The sequence below is a fragment of the Bactrocera neohumeralis genome, chromosome 5 (assembly GCF_024586455.1).
Source record: "Bactrocera neohumeralis isolate Rockhampton chromosome 5, APGP_CSIRO_Bneo_wtdbg2-racon-allhic-juicebox.fasta_v2, whole genome shotgun sequence".
Classification (NCBI taxonomy): Eukaryota; Metazoa; Arthropoda; class Insecta; order Diptera; family Tephritidae; genus Bactrocera; species Bactrocera neohumeralis.
In genome coordinates this window covers 74,067,138-74,087,157 of record NC_065922.1, presented here as the reverse complement: position 1 = coordinate 74,087,157, position 20,020 = coordinate 74,067,138, and the positions used below count along the sequence as shown (strand labels likewise).

Genomic DNA, 20,020 nt, shown 5'->3' with positions numbered 1-20,020 from the left:
AAATATTTGTTTTACATATACATATGTATATTAAGAACCCTTTAATTCGCACCTCTCTTGACAATAAATGGACCTGCTGAAGTAAGCAATCGCCTAGAAGTGGTCAGCTTTGACCAGTAGAAAAGTAATTTTGTTCTATACAGACAACGCTAGGCTTTAGACAACGATAGTGACTCGACTGAGGCTTCAGTAGCTTGGTTAGAAGGCTCTTATGCATCCAACTTATAGTCTGGACTTAAACCCAAGTGTTTCCTAGCTGTTGCTGTCTATGGCGAATGATTTTGCTTGTGAAGAATTTGGCTCAAGAAAAGCTTATGAGAATCTATTGTCCCAAGTTTTTGTCAGTAGAATAGAAGGGAAGGTTTCTATGAGAGTTGCTGTATGAAAATGGCAATAAGTTGTTGAGCGAAACGGAGCATATTTGATGGAAATTGAATGCTTCTAACTATGTTAAATAAAGTCTTTAACTTAATGAAAGATTAAATTTTACTAGATCTATTATTTGGGCTAGAAACTATAGTATGAGCTCTTTAGTTTTGAGCATTTTGAAATTATAAACATTATATACCGGGTTTTCCAATAGGGATGATATTTTTTTCATTGTATTCATTGCTCTCACTCAAGAACGGAAGCCATTGAACCATTTGGTGTGGTCTGGTGGAATCAACGGTCCGTACTTTTTTCGAAATAAGGCTGGTGACACCATTATTGTCAATGGAGAGCGGTATAGATCGGTGATAACCAACTTTTTATGATCGCAGTTGGAAGAAGTTGATCTTGACAACATTTTGTTTCGACAAGTCGGGGCTACGTGCCACACAGCTCGTACAACAGCCGATTTATGGCGAAAAAGGTGTGGAGATTCGATTATTTCGATTATTTATTAATTTTGACGGTGAGTGGCCACGAAGAAGTTGTGATTTACACCCTTAGACAAGTTCTTGTAGGGTTATTTGAACTCTTTGGTCTTTAGCAATAACCCAGACTCTGTTCAAGCTATATAAGTCTTTTTTGAACGTAATATTCATGATAAACGACTTGTTTTTGGAAAAAGTACTCGAAAATTGGGTTCATCCAATTTGCTCTTTCAAAAGAATATTTTATTGTCCTTCACAATTAGTGTATTTTTTTAAAGAAATCATCACTCTTATTGGAAAACCCTGTATAACAAGTCCTTCCATGGTCTTACGTTTACTTAATTCTGATGAATAAAATATAATCTTTCTGCATTGACAATATTTTTTATGAAGCTAAATAATGTCATCCGCCAAAAATACATGTAACTGTAAATACTTTGACGAATATGTATGCAGCTAAGTCATTGCGGGAGATAAGAAAAACGGAAATGAATAATGTTAGCTGTAAATTTGGATGATGAATGAAGCAAGAATGACTAAGACAGCAAAGCAAGCGAAACGGAAGCGATAGAGAGCTGTTTGCTAAAGAAGATTTATGCAATCTCAGTGAAGCTGAGGTAATCGCAATTGAAATACTAAGTATTTGAGGGCTTCGGATTACCCACCGACTAATAAACATTCACAAAGATACACACGAACGTACACATCATTGGCTAAATGCTTATATATTTTCAAAAAAGAAAGCTTTAAAGCCGCAAAACAAAATCTGAAATTATAATTAAAATGCGAAATTAAAACATAAATCACCCCAGGCAGTAATTACAGTTAGCTGCCAATTGAAACAAATCATGACTGTTTATATAACTGTATATTTGCTTGTGCAGAATTTTAATCCACACGCACACTCTCACAAGCTGCTTCAGCTTAAAAAGGATATTCATTTGCTAATTTAATTGAATCCAAGACAAATGTCACTGAATCAATAAATGTGCTTGTGTTTGTGTGCTTTGTGTGTGTGTGTGTGGATGTGTGGGGATTTGAAAAATATATTTATGCTAACAAATTCAATTAGAAAATTAAATTAGATGAAAGCTTGGATGTAGCAAAAAGCAAGAAAAAATGTTAACTACGGTTGCAGCGAAGCCTTAATACCCTACACAAGTAAAAAAATTTTCAAAAAATTTTGGTCCGGTCTGAAAAATGTATTCGGAGATGATATGTTGTCTTGGATAATAATTTCTGCTAAAATTTCGTAGAAATATCTTGCTATATGCTATAATGAACCGATCTGAACAATTTATTCTGGAATGATAGTGTTGTCTTGGATAATTATTTACGCCAAATTTCGTAAAGATAGATTGTAAATTAGAAAAATTTTCTATACTAGAGCTTTTGATCAGATAATTTGTATGACACCTATATGTTATAGTGGTCCCAAAGTGGCTCCGACATATAAGCAGCTTGTTTAGGAAAAAAGGACTTGTCTAAAATTTCGGATCAATATCTCAAAAGCTAATATGTTAGGGACTCAACTCTACCTTATAGAGGTTCCAACGTTTCTTTGTGTATTTCAAACTTCCTAAAAAACTTTATATACCGAGTATAGGGTATAATAATAAATAGCAAGAGCTGACTGCGTACATTACCAGAAAGGCGAATGAAATGAAAGACGCACGAGTTTGAATGCGCATTGATACAAAGCGATTATGGAATCATGGAATTAAGGAATAAAGAAGAAAACAGCCAATGAAAGTTGTCGTCAACAAAAGCGCACAAACTGATTTAGTTCTGGGAATATAAAGCAACAAAAAGTTGAGAAAAGGAAGATATTTATTGAAAGCTGACGAAGCGTATGTATGTCAGTTGGGAAGTGAACGGGATTACACAGGACAAAACGGTGAAGAGAGTGTGTTGTGGAAAACAGTGATTAAAAGCTGAGGTGCTCGGTATAGAATTGTGCTTCAATGCTTTGAAGCGTAATAAGGTAAAATAGGTATGACAAAGAAAACGAGATAATGCCAGAGTGTTGGATAAATGATGAACTTGAATATATTTCTGAAGGTTAGTTTTTAGCAATAAAAGCAAAGTAAATGGAGCTCATATCATGAGACTTTGATGTCACGCAAAAAAAAAGATAGTTGCTTTCTTTCTTCTAATCGTCGTTGTCTGGAGGAACTCAGAATTTCGCTAAAAGTTTGGTCAAAGTGAGCCTGCTCTCTCCAGTAGTTAACAGACAAAGTACCGAAAGTTTTACTGGATCCGCGTACATCTACTAGATAGTTTGGAGACTATTAGAAAAACGTATCAGAGATTAGAACCCAACAAACACCAAGCGATAGTCATGCAACAAACCCACTTTTCTACACACGATGAAGTTGTTGACCTTTTCCTGTAATCTTCAGAAACAAGCCTTATAGAGTTCAATAGAGGTCCAACAAGGTTTCCGTCTCTTTACAAAAATAGATTCGACTTTGATCGTACATTAGCTATATTAAGTGAAGGCAAGAGCTCTGGAATCTCATGAAAGCATTCAAATTCTCCAACTTTTCTCTACCAAGTGAAGTTGTTGAACTCTTTATTCCTGTGGTTGTTATTCTCTCCTCAAACAATCCTAAAATACTTAGTTCATTAGAAGACCAACAACACCCTATAAGTGAGACGGAATCCCTAGTTTGAATAGTTTCGATTTTGAGCGCACCATGGCTATGTTAAGTGGTGGACGTCAAGGAGCCTTGCAAACATTCAAGCTTACATGCTTTTTTCAATTCTCTGAAGTTCTTGACCTCTCATCCGAGGCAGTTTAAACTTTTTCATTGGGGCGTTTTTTACGTGGCGGGTCCAAAATTCCGCGCACAACCCTGTAGAGGGGATGTTTCGCCTTCTTTAGCTCGCCTTCAATTGGATGTTCTTAGGCTATCCAGAGGATACTTGGTCAAAGAACGGAAGTCGTGAGCTGCTTGTGCCATATGTAAAAGAATCGTTTCTGGCCACTCCCAAGTGAATGGCGATCAAAGAACGAGAGAGAGAAAGAAAAAGAGGAAGACCTCCACTCCGTTGGATGGACAAGGTGGAGAGGACCTGGCTTCACTTGGAGTCTCCAATTGGCGCCACCTTGTGAAAAGAAGAAACGATTGGCGCACTGTTGTTAACTGGAAAGAAGAATAAGAAGTTCTTGGCCTCTTTCTTTCGCTCCTCAACAATCCTAATGGAGCTCAATGGCTTACAAGGCTTTTACCTAATACCAAAGGCTTCCTCACATACTTCTATAAGCAAGGCGGAACTCCAAATTTGAATAGTTCCGATTTTTAGCGTATCATAGCTACGCTAAGTGGAGGAAGACTCACGAGCTCTGAAATCATATAAAGTCATTCAAGCTAAGCCACTTTTGTCATCAAAAGAAGTCGTTGGCCCCTTCCTGTAGTTGTTAATCTCCCCTCAAAGTTTCTTCCTAATACCAAAGGCTCCTTCAAATACTTATATAATGGAGGCGGAAGCCCAAATTTGAATGCAGTGGCTATGCTGAGTGGTGGACGCCACACAAGCTATGGATTTCCATAAAAGAATCCAAGCAAACATTAGCAGCAGGCATTGAGCCGGCGCGTGTAGGTGGTATTATCCCGCAGCTTTGAAAAATAATTCCAGTACGACACTAGCGCGTGGCGCGTGCCACAATTATAGCAACACAACAGATGGAAATGCGAATCGAATACAATATTTACAAGCACTTCTGTATATATGTATAACGGCAAAACGAATTCATTACGCAGGTAAAAATAAATTAACATATATGTATAGCAGACCGACGACAATACGGTAGCGAAAATAAAGGTATGCGGGGTAAGCGCCCAGAGCTTGCAGAACTCGAGCTTCACAGCTCAATAGACTCTTGACGATGAAGGTTATCTGCTGTGTGCTCGAAAAAGTGCGGGAGGTCTGCTCTTGTGTTGTCCCCTCTATCACGCTGTATATACTTAAATGTCAGCTGAATGAGAGGCCGAAGCGGGAGCTGGGTGGTGCATGAACAACAACGAATGAATGAGTACTTAAATGGGCAGATAGTTGCAGCGCCGTTGAATGCCGAAGGACGTCAAGTTGCTGGTTCACAAGCTGAATGCCAACATAGCGAAACGGATACCTAACGGAACTCATGATTGGGTGGATGTCTGCCTGCTGGTTTGGCATAAATGCCGCATTGAAGCTTTCAAGCGCTAGCCCCGTTCGTTCGTGGGGGGCGCGTTGGGTGACTACGAATAGTTATAGTAGATAAATTTATTCTTGTGCTTAGTTGTTTGCCGTTATTTGCGGTATGTACCGTTGAATGTAATCAGGCACCAGAGTGCCTGTTGTTTAACGACCAGCTGAGCCTATGAAAATATTTTAACGACTCAAGTGGCGGTGTTTGAGCATGTTGGGCAAACAGCAGAAAAGCATTAAGTGTGGTGGCTTGACGTGCTATATAGTGGTGCTTGGTTGTATAATATTGAATGTACGGCTGTGGGTGGAATGCTAAAGCGGTGGGAAAACGCGACTGAAAAGTTAAGAAAATAATTTTGTTGGTAAATAGTTTCGTGGTGGTCAGAAAAGCCAAGAATATTATGAGACGATTAGCGTGTTTGCTTGCCCTAGAGGGAGAGTAAATAATTTAGGGTAAAATGTGTGTTATTCTAAGGATATGAAAAACAGCTTGTGTCATCTGGAGACTTATTTAGAGGATAGAGAATAGTAAACTTCATCGAAGTATTTGGTGATCAGAGGTCGGGCGTTGCCAAGCTGCTTATCTTGAACCTGTTTTTGGATCTTCTAAGACCCTTTTCGGCTATAAGAAGTCCGTTACTCCGGTTTCATAACAACGTATGACCCTATGCAAGTGGTAGAGCACTAGAGTACAGCTTTCGGTGAGCAAACAAGTCGAAAGATCTTAAACTACATCTGAAACTACTTAATACCTGAAATTTGTTTATATGTTGTATAGGGTATATTGCTTGTCATGAAATTTATAATACTCAGAAGGGAACATCGGCTATATGCAAAAACGATTAGTGCGTCGAGCTGAGTCGATTTCGCCATGTCTGTATGTCCCTATATCCGCGAACTAGCCTTTAAGTTTTTAAGATATCGATCTGAAATTTTGCACACGTCTTTTTCTTCAAAGGAAACTGCTTACTTGCCGGAACTGCCGATATCGGATCACTATAACATATACGTGCCATACAAACTGAACGATCAAAATCGAGTCTTTGTATGGAAAACTTTTATATTTGATAAGATATCGGCATAAAATTTTGCACAGAATATTTTCCAAAGCAATGGTATAATCTCAGTAGAAATTGTTCAGATCGGATCACTATAACATATAGTTGCCATACATACTAACTGATAAAAATTAAATTCTTGTATGGAAAACTGTTTTACTTAACAAGAGATCCTCATGAAATTTGGCACAAATGATTATTCAAAACAAAGGTATAATCTCCGCAGAAATAGCTCAGATCGGATGACTGTAGCATATAGCTGCCATACAAACTGAACGATCAAAATCGAGTTTTCGTATGGGAAACTGTTTTATTTGTTAAGATATCAGCATGAAATTTCGCACAGAATATTCTCCAAGGCAACGGTATAATCTCCGTAGAAATAGCTCAGATCGGATCACTCTAGCATATAGCTGTCATACGAACTGACGGATCAAAATCAAGCTTTTGAATGAAAACATTTTTATTTGTGGAGAGCATTGTATTGTAGCTGCGATATAACTAAAGTTAACGGTTTTTCTTGTTTATATACATACATAACCCTCATGACCTTATATTTCTATGTAAAGGTGCGGTAAGGGTTAATGTGGTTCTATTTTGGGTTAGCAAAACAACTCAATCGTAGAGGTTGAAAATGGTCATTGCAAATTGCTTTGCATAAAAAAAATACCACGATAAGGGTAAACGCGTCATTTTGTTAGCAAATTCAATAAATAAATATCCAGCTTAATGATTTTAATACCAAAAATCTAAATAAGCGCCTTTTTGGCTTGAACCCAAATTCAATATGATTGGATTACCTACCTCACTGCAAGCCGAAATTGACTTTGTTTATTCCAGCCTAACAATGGCATGAGCCAAGAACAGCCAAGAGTAACAACAACTACTACAACAACTTAGGTAAACTAACAGTACGAGCTTGACAGTCGAGTGGTCTTATGAATTCAAGCCAACTTTGCCATTTCCACAGAACATACTCGCACACACACACACACATAGACACGGTGCTACAGGCGCACAAAAGCTTTGCCAAACACTATTACACCCCAAAACTGACTGACAGTCGCAGTGCTGATGCTGATTGCCAGCTCAGTTGGAAAAAATTAAGCCTGCATGTGAAGGGTAACTACTCTCCCATATATACATATGTACACACACACACACCATTACATGCAGTTTGAAAGCCAAGAGGCACACACACACACCTGCATACAAAATTCGTTTAACTTTTTTTTTAATAAACTCAATGCTCAAACAGCATTGGTGCGAGTAAACACCGCTACATACTGAGAGAGCGTGAGCACACACACATACAAACACTCGATTCTTTTCAGTCAGGCAAAGGGCGCTGAGCCGTGTAAAGTAAATAAACGTGCTATGCTAACAAATGCACTAAGGCAACGGCAACAACAACAATTGCAATAACAATATCTATGGCAACAACAACAATTGCAATAACTATATCTATGGCCAACACCATTTGTTAAGCAACTAACAAAGGCATTTGCTGGTGTATACATGTGTGTGTGCTCTTAGTTAGTATTAGGTCCGTTAGCTGCTTTTCAAAATAGTTGCTCACGTCCGCCGAAAGGTGGCTGATGAGCAATAAATGCTGCTTTTAAATCAAGCAAACTTAGAAGTTTCAAACTAATCCTTTTTTTTGACACGAGTTGAGTTGCCAACTATTTTTTTTGTTTAGAAATTGGAAAAAGTTTGTTCTGCAATTTTTGTCTTTAAAATTTTAAATTTCTGGAAACAGAAAGAAGTATATTAATTGAAAAATAATAATATCAAAATATTTTTTTTTCAATATCGAAAAAACAAAAATTATTAATTATTTAATTATTTATTTTATTTATTTTCAAACCGAAAAAAAAAATCCGAAAAAATTATTTTTAAATATAAAAAAATTTTAAATATAAAAATATTTTTTTTTTCAAAATATTTCTTAAAATTGTTTTTCAAAATCAAAAAATATGTATTTTCATATAATATTTCAAAATATTTTTTTTTTAAATATCAAAAAATATATATTTTTATTATTTAAGAGATCATTTTCAAACTGAAAAAATTTAGAAATTAAAAAGTAAAAATTTTATTATTAATTTTATTTTTTTTATCAATATATAAAAATTTAAAAAAGTTTGTCTTGGAGGGAAGAAATACATTAATTGAAAAATAATCATTTCAAAATATTTTTTTTCCAATACAAATTTTTCTTTTTAATTTAGAGATCATTTTCAAACCGAAAAAATTTCAGAAATTAAAAATTAACAATTTCAAAATTTTTTTTTATAAAATTGAAAAAAATAATTTCACAATTTTACTTTTTTAATTTCCCAAAAAAAAATTATTATTATATTTCAAAATATTTTTTTTTTTCACAATCAAAAAACAGTTATTTAAGAGATCATTTTTAAACTGAAACAAGTTCAGAAATTGAAAAGTAAAAATTTCACAATATTTTTTTTTTAATTTTCGAAAAAAAGTTTTTTATTCACTTATTCTGTTTTATTTATTAAAAAAAGTAAATTACGACTTTATTTTTTTTAATTTCTGAAAAAAATATTTTATTTAATTTTTTTTTTAATATCAAAAAAAATTTATAAAAAAAATTCACAATTTTTTCTCACAATTTTATTTTTTATAATTTTCAAAAAAACATTATAATATTTAAAATTTTTTTAAAAATAAAAAAAAAATAAAAAATTTCACAATTTTTTTTTCTATTTTCGAAAAATATTATTTTTATTCATTTATTATATTTTATTTCTGTTTCGATTGCTAGTGTTATCAGCTATAAGACTTTAGTTGTTTCACTTTAAAAAAATTGCCTATAAAAGTGCATATACAAAGAACATATTCTTTGAGGTTTTTTCTCTTTAAGCTACCATATGATAATATAAATGAGTAATTAACAAAATTTATTAAGTAAAATTTTCTTTCAAATTTTTGATTAATTAATAATTTTGAATATATGTATGAACATATGTACATACATAGATTAAAAAATACAACATTAAACAACTCCTTTTGAAATTTTGGAAAATGATTAATTATTTTTTCAAATGTTTTTTTTAAATCAGCAAAGCACAAAATCCTATTTAGTAAATGTTTTTTTTTTATTTTTCCATATATAACATTTATTTTTTGCAGCTTCTAAATCTTTCTATTGCTTTCAATACAAAACTCACACCGTTTTTATTGGGAAATATAATTTAATCGCTTTATCCTTTTATCTGCTTTACCCAAATTTTGGACACATATTCAAATATTTGCCATTTATATTTTGCCGGATTAATTTTATTCAATATTAAGTATTTTTTAAGTACTTTATGGAATATTCTGATGTTTATTTATAAACATAGCTATGTTTGTTTGTATATATGTATGTATGTATGTTTGCGAAAGCCACCGATGCCTCACAGCTTTATTTTTTCTTTCCTGAGTTCTTTGTAAATGGACGCATCCAATATTTAAGCCAAAAAGTCACAAGCATAAATAAACTATTAACACACACACATATATAAAATAGCTGTATATATGTATGTGTATGCTCGTCTATCGACCGCCACTGGGGTAACTTTAATATTTAACTACATTTTAATAAACTAAATAACATACAAATTGGGGTTACGTATACGCCACGGCTGCCTGGGGGACCGACAAGCGGCTGTCAAGAACAAAGCACCGCACACGTGTGTAGTTGAAATGAAATTTGAAATGCACAAACTGTTGCAAAGGCAACATATGCAAAGTGTATATAAAAAGTAGCAGAGTGAAGGTAGAAGAAATAATAATCAAATATGAGCAGCAGTATAAAAATAACTAAAAAAATACATCAAAAATAACTCTCAAAAAATATTTGAAAAAAATCTGAAAACGATATATATATATAAATCTAAAAAGTATATAAAAGATGTAAACAAAATATATATATAAATCTAAAAAAAGTATATATAAAAAAAATCTAAAAATAATATAGCTAGTCTAAAAATATAAAAATGCATGTTTGCATGCCGGCGCACAGCAAGTTATATAAACTACATTTTTACATGCAAAAATATGCATGCAAATATGCGCTCTTACGTTTATGTGTGTGTGCTTGCTTGTGTTCGTGCACGCTGGCGTGCGTTGATAGATTACGTAAATTTTTCATTGGGGAATTTAATATGCGCACAAACACATGCTTGCCGACTATACCAACTGCAAACATGTAAGCAACGCACACACGCACACATACATACATGCTTAGCTACATTCTTGGCAATATTTAGAAGGGAAATTTATCTATAGTAGCACGTCGCAAAAAAAGTAAAGAAAGTTAGCATAAATGCCACAGAAAGGTTAAATAGCACACAACTGAAACAAATGTGCGCTGAAGTGAGCAGCAACAACAACAATAAGCACAATGGCTCTTGCGTTGGAAGCAGCGCATAAAAGTCAATACGCAAATACAACAGACAAGCAAACACATGTGCACACATATTATTAACTCTTTAAATCAGCTCAAGGGACATAAACGAGGGAAAGGGGTTATTGCGGGTACAGAGTGTAGAAATTGACTTGATGGCAGCGCGCTTGTTGAGCTGAGGCGGAACTTTCTTGCCACGCATCACATTATATGCATACCTTTGATATCAATAGCTGGCTTGTGGGGCAGTGAAGTAGTAGGGAGCAAACAGCGTGTACTTGGCGCACAAAGTAGAGTGTGAAAGGGTGTACTTAAGCGCTGAAATATTATGCAATATGCTGGAAGGCTTTGTGATGAAGTCCGTTTGAGAGGGGTGTAGCTGAACTTGTGAAACACTGCGCTTAAAATGCAATTCATACTAAATGACTAAGAAGAAATTGAGGTTTCAAGGTGTCTTCAAGTCTTATAATGTGGTAAATGGCAAAAAATATGCCAAATTGTCTTTAAAGACTAAAAAATATGAAGATCTTTTATTGGAATTATACTATACAAGCAAACATTAAAAACTTGGCAGTACCGATCCTGAACGAAAAAGAAATTCGTTGAATTTTTAAAAGATATATATTATGTAAGCTTTCAAAAGCACTCATCTATTGAAGTTTGTTCCAAAATATTTTATTTAACTGCACTTCAGCTGAGATTTCAGAATTTCGGCCATAAAAGAAAAATAATTTACATGATTTTTCTTTAAATTTATATTGCGTAAGCATTCAAAAACCCTTATATATTAAGTATTTCTCCTATACCAAAGCGCACATGAGTCCAATCAATAATTGAACTTGTGAAACCCTGGACTTAAACTACAGTTTTTACTAAAGTACTTCGAAAATACAATACTTCAAGGATTGCCTAAGTTATTTATTAGAAAAACTGTGGCACGAGCTTCCTAAACAATGAAACCAAAATTTAAATTTAAAATTCTACTCTACAAGCAAACAGTGGAGATTTGGCCGTCCCGACAATAGAGTAAGACCTAAACTGTCAAAAATAAGACAAGATCTCCATTAGTTAGGCTTTTAAAAACACTTATTTTATAAGCTGACTATCGATTTTGAAGTCCGCATTAATTCAATATATAATTGAACTTGTGAAACACTACATTTAAACTAAAGTTTTTACTGAATTACATATAAAATGCAATGGCAATCCTGGAAGCCGAAGTTATTTATGAAAAAAATTGTGACAAGGCTAAAACCAGAATAATTTATTAAAATTTTCTACAACAAACAAAGAGTTGATATTTGGTCGTCCCATTGAGAAAATAAGAGGCAAATAGGCAAATCATTTAAGGAACTCCAATACAGAAGCGTTCAAAAACAGCTATTTATTCAATCATCGAACTATTTCAGTGCCGATCTTAATCCAATTTGAAATTGAACTTGTGAAACACTCCGCTTAAAATGTAAATATGGGCTAGTCGAAAAAATCTTTTCGTATTTTGCCAATAGTTGTCGTTGCAGTTGTATATCTCCAGTGCTACCAATCACATTGTGTCATACCATATAGTGTTGGAAAGGTGAGATTTTAAGCTTTATTTAACCAAAAAAAAATTAAATTCGGGGAAGTTGAAAAAAAGTTACAGCTGTTCAAAAATGAGTGAAAATAATAAAGAAATTCGCTATATTTTGAAAATTTTTTTTTATCGAAAGGATAAAAAGGTGTTTGGTGCAATTGGAATGGAATCATCCACTATGAACTGATCCAACCTGGTCAAACGTTTGATTCTACATGTTACTGTCAACAACTGATGTGATTGAAGCAAGCCAACGAAAAAAACGGCCAGAACTGATGAACAGAAATGGCTTCGTCTTTCATCAGGACAACGCTAGACCACACACATTTTTGATGACTCGGCAAAAACGGGGAGAGCTTGGCTGGGAAGTTTTGGTGCATCCACCATATAGTCCTGGCCTTGCACCATCAGACTATCATATGTTTTGGTCAATGCAAAACTGCCTTAATAGAGTAAAGTTGGCTTCAAGAGAAGTCTGTGAAAATTACTTGTCGCAGTTTTTTCCCGAGAAACCAGAAAAGTTTTACACTGATGGAATAATGTCTCTAGCGGAAAAATGGCAAAGAGTGATCGACCAAAATGGTACATATGTGGTTCATTGAAGTTCATTATAAATATAAAAAAAAACTAAGTTGAAGTTTGATTACGACATTAATCAAATTCGAAATTGAACTTGTGAAACACTGCCTTTAAAATGTAATTATTACTAAATTCCGACAAGTTTTTGAAAATTCTTCACTTCAAGATCACAGTAGAGTTGTGGCCGCTCCTGTTTACAAATAAAGACGCCAATAAATGAATTTTTATAAAATATTTTGAGCAGATCATTCGTGCGAAATTATTATAATATCTTTCTAACCATCTGACTCAATTCTGTACATGTTCAAAGTGCAGCAATTGATGAATGAAATTAGTTTAGTGCACTTGAAGGTAGCTATATCTCCTCTTCCCACTCCGTTTTAATTAGTTTTAAAAGTAACTGGGCCATAGTATACTCCAGACTTCAAAATTTCTTAAACCTCTTAATCTTTCTGCATGAATGAACTTAACCTAAAAGTTAAAAATGCATTAAAAAATGTTGCAGTATTTCTTTTTTTAATTTCCTTAATTTTTTTCAATTCTGCTTTATTATAGTTAAGTTACCTAAAATCTTTTCCAATAATTAAATTTAATGCCCTAGTAATGGTCATCAATCAATCAAGTATGAATGTCACTCAAGCAAGTCATAAAAACAATTATAAATGTCCATCAATAAAAGTCATTTATCACTACTCTTCGCTCCAACAAAGCAAACAGACACCGCGTATTTCTCCAACTACTCATCGGCCATGTTATGTCGAACGAAAATCGCTCTTCCGCTTGAATTACCCGATTTTCCAACTGGGCGCATAACGGTGTCAGCTGTGAACGTCGACTGTCAGGCACATTTTTCGGAAGTAACTGTAATCTCTATGTTTGCCAAAACTGTATACAGTTATAGTAGTAAACTTAAGCGATTTTTCCTTCCATCATTTCTTTCACAAAGGGAATATGTTTAATGAGCAAAGTTGCTTCTGTTTAGACAGATGGTGGGGGTATCTAGAAAGAACCAAGGTGCGTGTTATCTGCTTAAATAAATCTCGCGCGCTAACAAGCGCACTGCTTCCTAGTATCGATAACTTCGTGACAGCGCTACGTCGCCTTGACAGGTTGCTTTACGCACGACACGCTAACAGAGCCAAAAGTTTGGAGCAAACATTTTGTGGAAACACATGCGAGCGCCCGCTTAGCACACGCTTTGCGTGTGAGCAAACTTGGCAAAGCAAAAAAAAAAAGCGGCAATAAAAACTTTGTCTAAGCTCATTCGGCTGTCTTAGCTAGTCCAACACTTTTTACGCCTTTCAGAGCCTTGCTGATGGCGGGCGTATTAAGCTTCCGAAGGTCATATGGCTTTGAGTGAATGAGTGGGTGGGCAGGTTACGCCGCTAAAGAGTTCATTAACTTCTCGCTTGGATGCCTGCCTGCCTACAAACTTGGTTGGTTGACAAGTTAAGGAAGTTTATTCACGTTGTTGTCAAAATGCGCAGCTTTCTCCCACCACCCTTCTAACTCTTAACTTTCTCAATTCAATTTCATATAAATTTTCCAAGCAGCTGTACACTGCTCGTATATTAGTCACATACAAATTGGACACTTGACTTTAATGAAAAATTTAATGAAAAACTTGACGGGAATGAGAGAGCGCCAGTAGAGGAGAGTATGGGCATCTGGTGTTTGAAAACATTGTTATGTGACAGATGCTATATTTAACCAGGTAAACAATTAAGCAAATAAGGCAGAAAGAAAGAGTCAAAGTTTGTAAGCTTCCACCGCCTCAGTCTTTCTGCTTCCTATCTCTGTCTCCGTTAGAACCGCTGCTATACTTGACTTACTTATAAAATCTAGAACTCAGTCAGCTTCGGAGGGCGTTACAATATAGTATAGGTTAAGTTAGGTCAGGTTAGGTTAGGTTTTGATCCTTGAGCCAAAGATTGCTCTGGATCTCACTTAAACAGCTGTGAAGATTGGTCCTTTATAATACTCAATAAACTCCTAAAATCGAACCACCGGAAACTAATAACTCGACGAAGCGTTTTTGGCTTACCACGAGTGTGCTTAATATCAATCCCAACCAATTTGGTAGGTTCGCTGAAGGTGTGTCTACCAAGATGTTTCATTCTTAGTCTGGCAAAATCAGGGTAATAGAAAAGAAAGTGAAAGAATGATTCTTCTCGCCTTCCTCCACACAGCTTTGGAAGAGAGCGTTCGACAAAATATTTAGCTGCACCGTGTTGTACCCATTGAACATTTTCCTACAATTGCGACGAAATCGGCCTTGCAAAGAGCAAGTAGTTCAGAAGACCTCCTGAGATTTGATTGTTGAACAGAGCTTGCTGAGCTCACATGAGGTCAATAGGTCTAGAACTAGAGCTGGACTCGCTTCCAATCAAATGGAATTGGGGTTAGGGTCCCCTCCCTAGCAAATTCATCAACTTTGAAATTTCCGGCGAATGCACTGGGATCGTTGGGGTACACGGATGCTTCCTGAAATTGGAAAAATCCACAGAGTCTAAGGTATACAATGAGTTTTTCAGCGGCTCAAGGATAAGGGTTTTTAAAGAGATCGGTCATCTGAAAGTAGTTTTTCGAATGAATTTTTTATCTTTGGTCACACTATTTATGGTGATCTAAATTTGGCGTAAGAAATGGGTGCAGCTTTCTGAGACTGTAGCCGTAAAGCGAAAAAAGAAGAGATCGGTTTGCCCTAGGAAAAAGTCAGATGACCTTTTAGACCTCAGTCTAAGAAAATTATACGAGAACGCGGATCTGTCAACAAATAAGGATAACGAGAGCGAGATGTGGATCAAAAACCAAACAGTACAGATAACTTTACCCACAAAATTTAGCTTAACTTAGGAATAGAATAAACGGACATAATTTTGGTGAACCCATTTGTACTTTGGTTCTCATTTTAGTTACCTTGCAGAGTTGTTATGGTAACATTATTCTTTAGAGATATAATGAGAAGACAATATATAAAGTCAAAGAAGTCATCGTCTTATAATTGAATTCACAGTTTTTCAGACTTAATCCACTTCGTACCCACCTGTGGGATAGACAATTATTGTGGCGCGGTTCTTGTTCCCCGCCGCCATGAATGTGGCGACCGTTTGTGCTGGCAATGACGTGGTCGCCTCCATGGCATAGCGCGACACTGGTAAGGTTGGCAAAGCGGACATTACCGTTGCTGCGCCTCCGGCCAACGTACCGCCAACCTCCATGCCGCTGACAACACCGGTGCCATTCGAAAGCGTTGATGGTGTGGTGTAATCGCTTAAATTAGCTTGCGCCACATTAGCGAGTGTTTTATTGAAGAGCGTTTTAAGTGTAGTGTTGAAGATCTCCAAAGGGGGTTGCGTTGTGGCGGGTTGTTCGGGTAGCATGCCGTTATGTGTGGGCAGGGCGCTGGAGTTGATATTGGAAATGGTTGTTGTTGTTGCTGTTGTGAAATTTGTTGTTATATTAAGAGTAGGCGTTGTGGCGGTTGCTGTTGTTGTAGCAAGTATAATTGTTGTCATATTGTTCTTCAGCAGTCTTGTGGCATATTTGAGAAACTCCAAAAGCATCGCCGGCGCGGACGGTGACCTGGAGATTGGTTGGGGTCTTCTGTTGTTGGGCAGGAGCTTTTGTTCCTCAGGGTGCACTGGGCTTGTGCGCGTAATTGGTTTTGCTTTCGTTATAGTTTGGCGTGCATTTTTGATTTTTATTTTAGTCCGTGGCCTTTTTTGTAGACATTAGAGTTACTTCGCTTTCATTTTGTCATATTTTCTTCACTTTTTATGCGCGCCTTTCAACAGTTTTCGAATTTTCTTATGAGCACTCACTAACTATTTTTTATGAATTTTTCAGCTGAAAGCTATTATAAAACATTGTTTTTTTTTAAATATTTGTTATCTTAAAAAACATAAAAATATTAAAAAAAAGTTTTTTTCTGTATGTCGAATTTTTAATTGAGCCAAAAGTTTTTTTTCAACTTATAAGCATAAATTAATTTTTTATTGGTTTTATGTGGTGGTCTTTGAGATTTTTGTTTCAAATTAATTATTATTTCTGACTTCTAACTTGATTTATATTCCTGAACTTAAAAATTTAAATTAAAAAGGAAAAAATATTTTAAAATCTATTCAATATTTAAACTTATTTTCTTTAAATTTTAATAAATTTTTCTAAAGTTTCAAAAATTTGAGATTTGTTAAAAAATTTTTTAGTTTTTTCAAATCATATATTGAAAAAATGTACAATGTTTGGTTGAGTTTTAATTAAAATTATTTTTTTTATTTTGACAATTTCAAATATTTTTCGAAATTTTTTAGAAATAATTAAAATATTTTATCGATTTCGAGATTTTAAAAGTTATAATGTAAGCCAAGAGAGTATACTTTTTGAATGATATTTTAGAATAAAAAAAATTATGGGTTTTTTTTAATTTTTCAAACTTTTTATCTTTCAAAACTTGAAATTTGTGAATTATTAATTTTTTATATTTAAAAATATTCAGCAATCAAACAAAAATGCATACGTTTCTATAAAAAAAATTCGTATATTTTTTTGGATATTTTGACAATTTTTTAAAAAGTCGATATTTGCAAACAAAATTTTTTTACATTTAAAAATATCTAAGAATTAAAAAAAAATTAATTTAAACATTTCTTTAATTTTTTGTATTTTGATAAGTTTTTAAAAATTAAACTTTTTGAACTAAAAATTTGAAATTATATATAAAAATATTCAACTATCAAAAAATTCATCAAATTTTAATTAAATTATTTTTTGAATACTTTAGGAATTTTCAAAAAGTCGAAATTTTTTTGTATTTAAAAATATTTAAGATACAAAAATAATTTAAATATATCTATAATTTCTTTGTATTTTTAGAAGTTTTCTTAAATTTTTACATTTTGCATTAAAAACTCGAAATTTTTGAATAGTTTATTTCTCGTATTTAAAAATATTCAGCTATCGAAAAATTCATCAAATTTTAATTATTATTTTTGAATATTTTTACGATTTTTTTAAATCGAAATTTGTGAATAATATTTTTTTATATTTTAAAATATTCAACTATCAAAAAAAAATTAACAAATTTTAATTTAAAAACTTTTTTGGAATATTTGAAAAAATTTTAAAATACTTTTTAATTATATATATGTTTTTTTTATTTAAAAATATTCAAGGCTAAAAAATTAAAAATTTAATATTTTTTTTATATAATTATTTTGTTTGTATTTTGAGACATTGAAGATTTTTAATTTGTGTATATTTTAATTCGCTTTTTTTATATTTTATTTAATTGTTTCTGTTATAATTTTCGCTTATTTGAGAATGTTTTTCTGTTACACATTTGTTAATCATTCTTTAATTTTTTTAATAATTTAAGAATTTTCTGCTGTTATAAATTTGAATTAATATTTAATCAATTTTTAATTTTTTTTATTATATAATTTATTTTTTTTTATTTTTTATTGTAATTTCGCATTAAAATTTTTTTTACTTAAACAACGCCTTTCTGAATATTCGAAAATATTTGTTTTGCTATAATTTTTCGTTGTTTGTTTTGTGTTATAAATTTTTGTAAATTTTTAATTAAAAATCCAGTTTTTGTCTCTATTCACAAACTCTTATAAAGATTTTTCAAGAGAAAAACTCGAAAGTTATATACAAAGTTTTTTTTGTTTCTTTTTGTTCTATCATTTGACAAAAATATGTTGTACTACTATAAAAAATATCTCCATATGTGATAAATGATATATTTTCAAAACGTTTTTCCATAATATTTTAATTAAATTTGTATGTATTTTCACATTTATAATTTCTTATTTTTTTATTTTTTTTTTTTTGTGATCACACACTAAAATTGGGAACTAATTTTAATTTCTTTTATAAATTATCAAACATGTTCATTTCTTTTCTCTTTTTTGGCATAATTTTGTTTTTAATTTAAATTTTTTTTCAAATTCTCAAATTTTTAAAATTTTTTTTCAACTTGAAATTTTTTTTTATTAACACAAAAACTCGAAATTTTCCGAAATTTTCTTTTCGTTTTGTTCTAATTTAACTTTTTTTGTTGTTAAAAATCAAAATTTTTTTATATACTTTTTTAAAATTTTTTCTAATCTTCAAACAAATTTTTCTGTTCCATATTTTCTTTGACACCTATAAGACTTTCACAGCAGTTTTTTATCAATAAATTTCTGCACACAGTTTTTAGTCATAACAATTTTATTTAATTGTTAGTAATCAATTTCGCTGCTTCACTTCGCACACTTTAAACCGTGCTTTGGCGAATACTTCTACATCTGCTATTATTTTTTATGCTTTTATGCTGGAATATGTTTAATGGCGTGCCATTTTTCCACTGTGCTGCGCAAATTAATAATTTTCAATCAATTCATTAAGCATTTTTATTAAAATGTACACATTATACATGTATATATGTACATATGCATATGTTAACACCCTCAAACATACACACAGACACACACGAGTTCTCACCAGCTAGCGCTAAGTGTTAGCGAAATATTTTATATTTATTTCGTTTTTGTTTTGTTATCTTTGTTGTTGTTATATACTAGTTTTGTTGCTGATAGTTGTGAATGATTTGCACCCCGCTAGGAGCGTTCGTCACATCACAGCCAACCAGCTATTGTTGAACTCTTGCTGACTGGCGTGGTCAGTTGGAGGAAAATTCAAAGCAAATTCATTCAAGCGCTAAGCCGCAATTTATTTTTACGATAAACTCGCCAATATCGCACATATAAATTTTTATTTTTATTATTTTCATTATTTGCCATACTTGCTGTCTGGTGTTTATTGTTGTTGCGATTTTGCCGATATGCAAGCCATCGGCTGCCACTCAGTATTTTCCTTTCAATATTTCTTTTTATAATTTAATTTATTTTTTTTCTATTTTTATTTTTCTTTATTTTTTTCTTTTAGTTTTCTATTTGTCAATCGCTGTAGTTTTTTGTTTTGTATCTTTACTTCCCAAAATTTGCTAATGGTGATTTTAAATTTTTATTAGCTCATAAAAATATATTTTATAGTTTCCCACATGCACCCACACACACACACGCACGCAAAAGTGGCTACTTAGAGCACGGCAAATCGTTCAAGCAAAATTCCTAAACACTTTGAAATTGTGCTCCAAAAATCCACAAAACAAAATTCGCGCGTAATGTGAGCAACAACAACAAAATGGTATTGTGAAGCGCGCGCGCTTATGCTCACACACACACACGCACATGTGTATTATGTTAGACCGTTATATGAACTTGACGCACTTTTACCACGACTTTTTCCGAGTCTCGAAGGTGCTGCCACCGCTGCTGCCGCCGTTCAACTGCTC

General features: G+C 33.2%; 1 protein-coding gene across 4 annotated transcripts in view; it reads right to left on the bottom strand.

Moving 5' to 3' along the window:
• Window positions 1-20,020, bottom strand: part of LOC126760602 (uncharacterized) — a 27,248-nt gene extending 7,228 nt beyond the window's left edge. For 2 of the 4 annotated variants that reach the window (XM_050476356.1, XM_050476360.1), the window contains exons 1-2: window positions 19,962-20,010; window positions 15,722-16,531 (exon numbers count right to left, since the gene is read on the bottom strand). In XM_050476356.1, coding sequence (XP_050332313.1) covers window positions 15,722-16,241 — 520 coding nt within the window. In that variant the 5' untranslated portion in view covers window positions 16,242-16,531; window positions 19,962-20,010. Of the gene's footprint in view, window positions 1-15,721; window positions 16,570-19,955 lie in introns of all 4 variants that reach the window. The other 2 variants (XM_050476357.1, XM_050476359.1) reach the window with 2 other exon arrangements.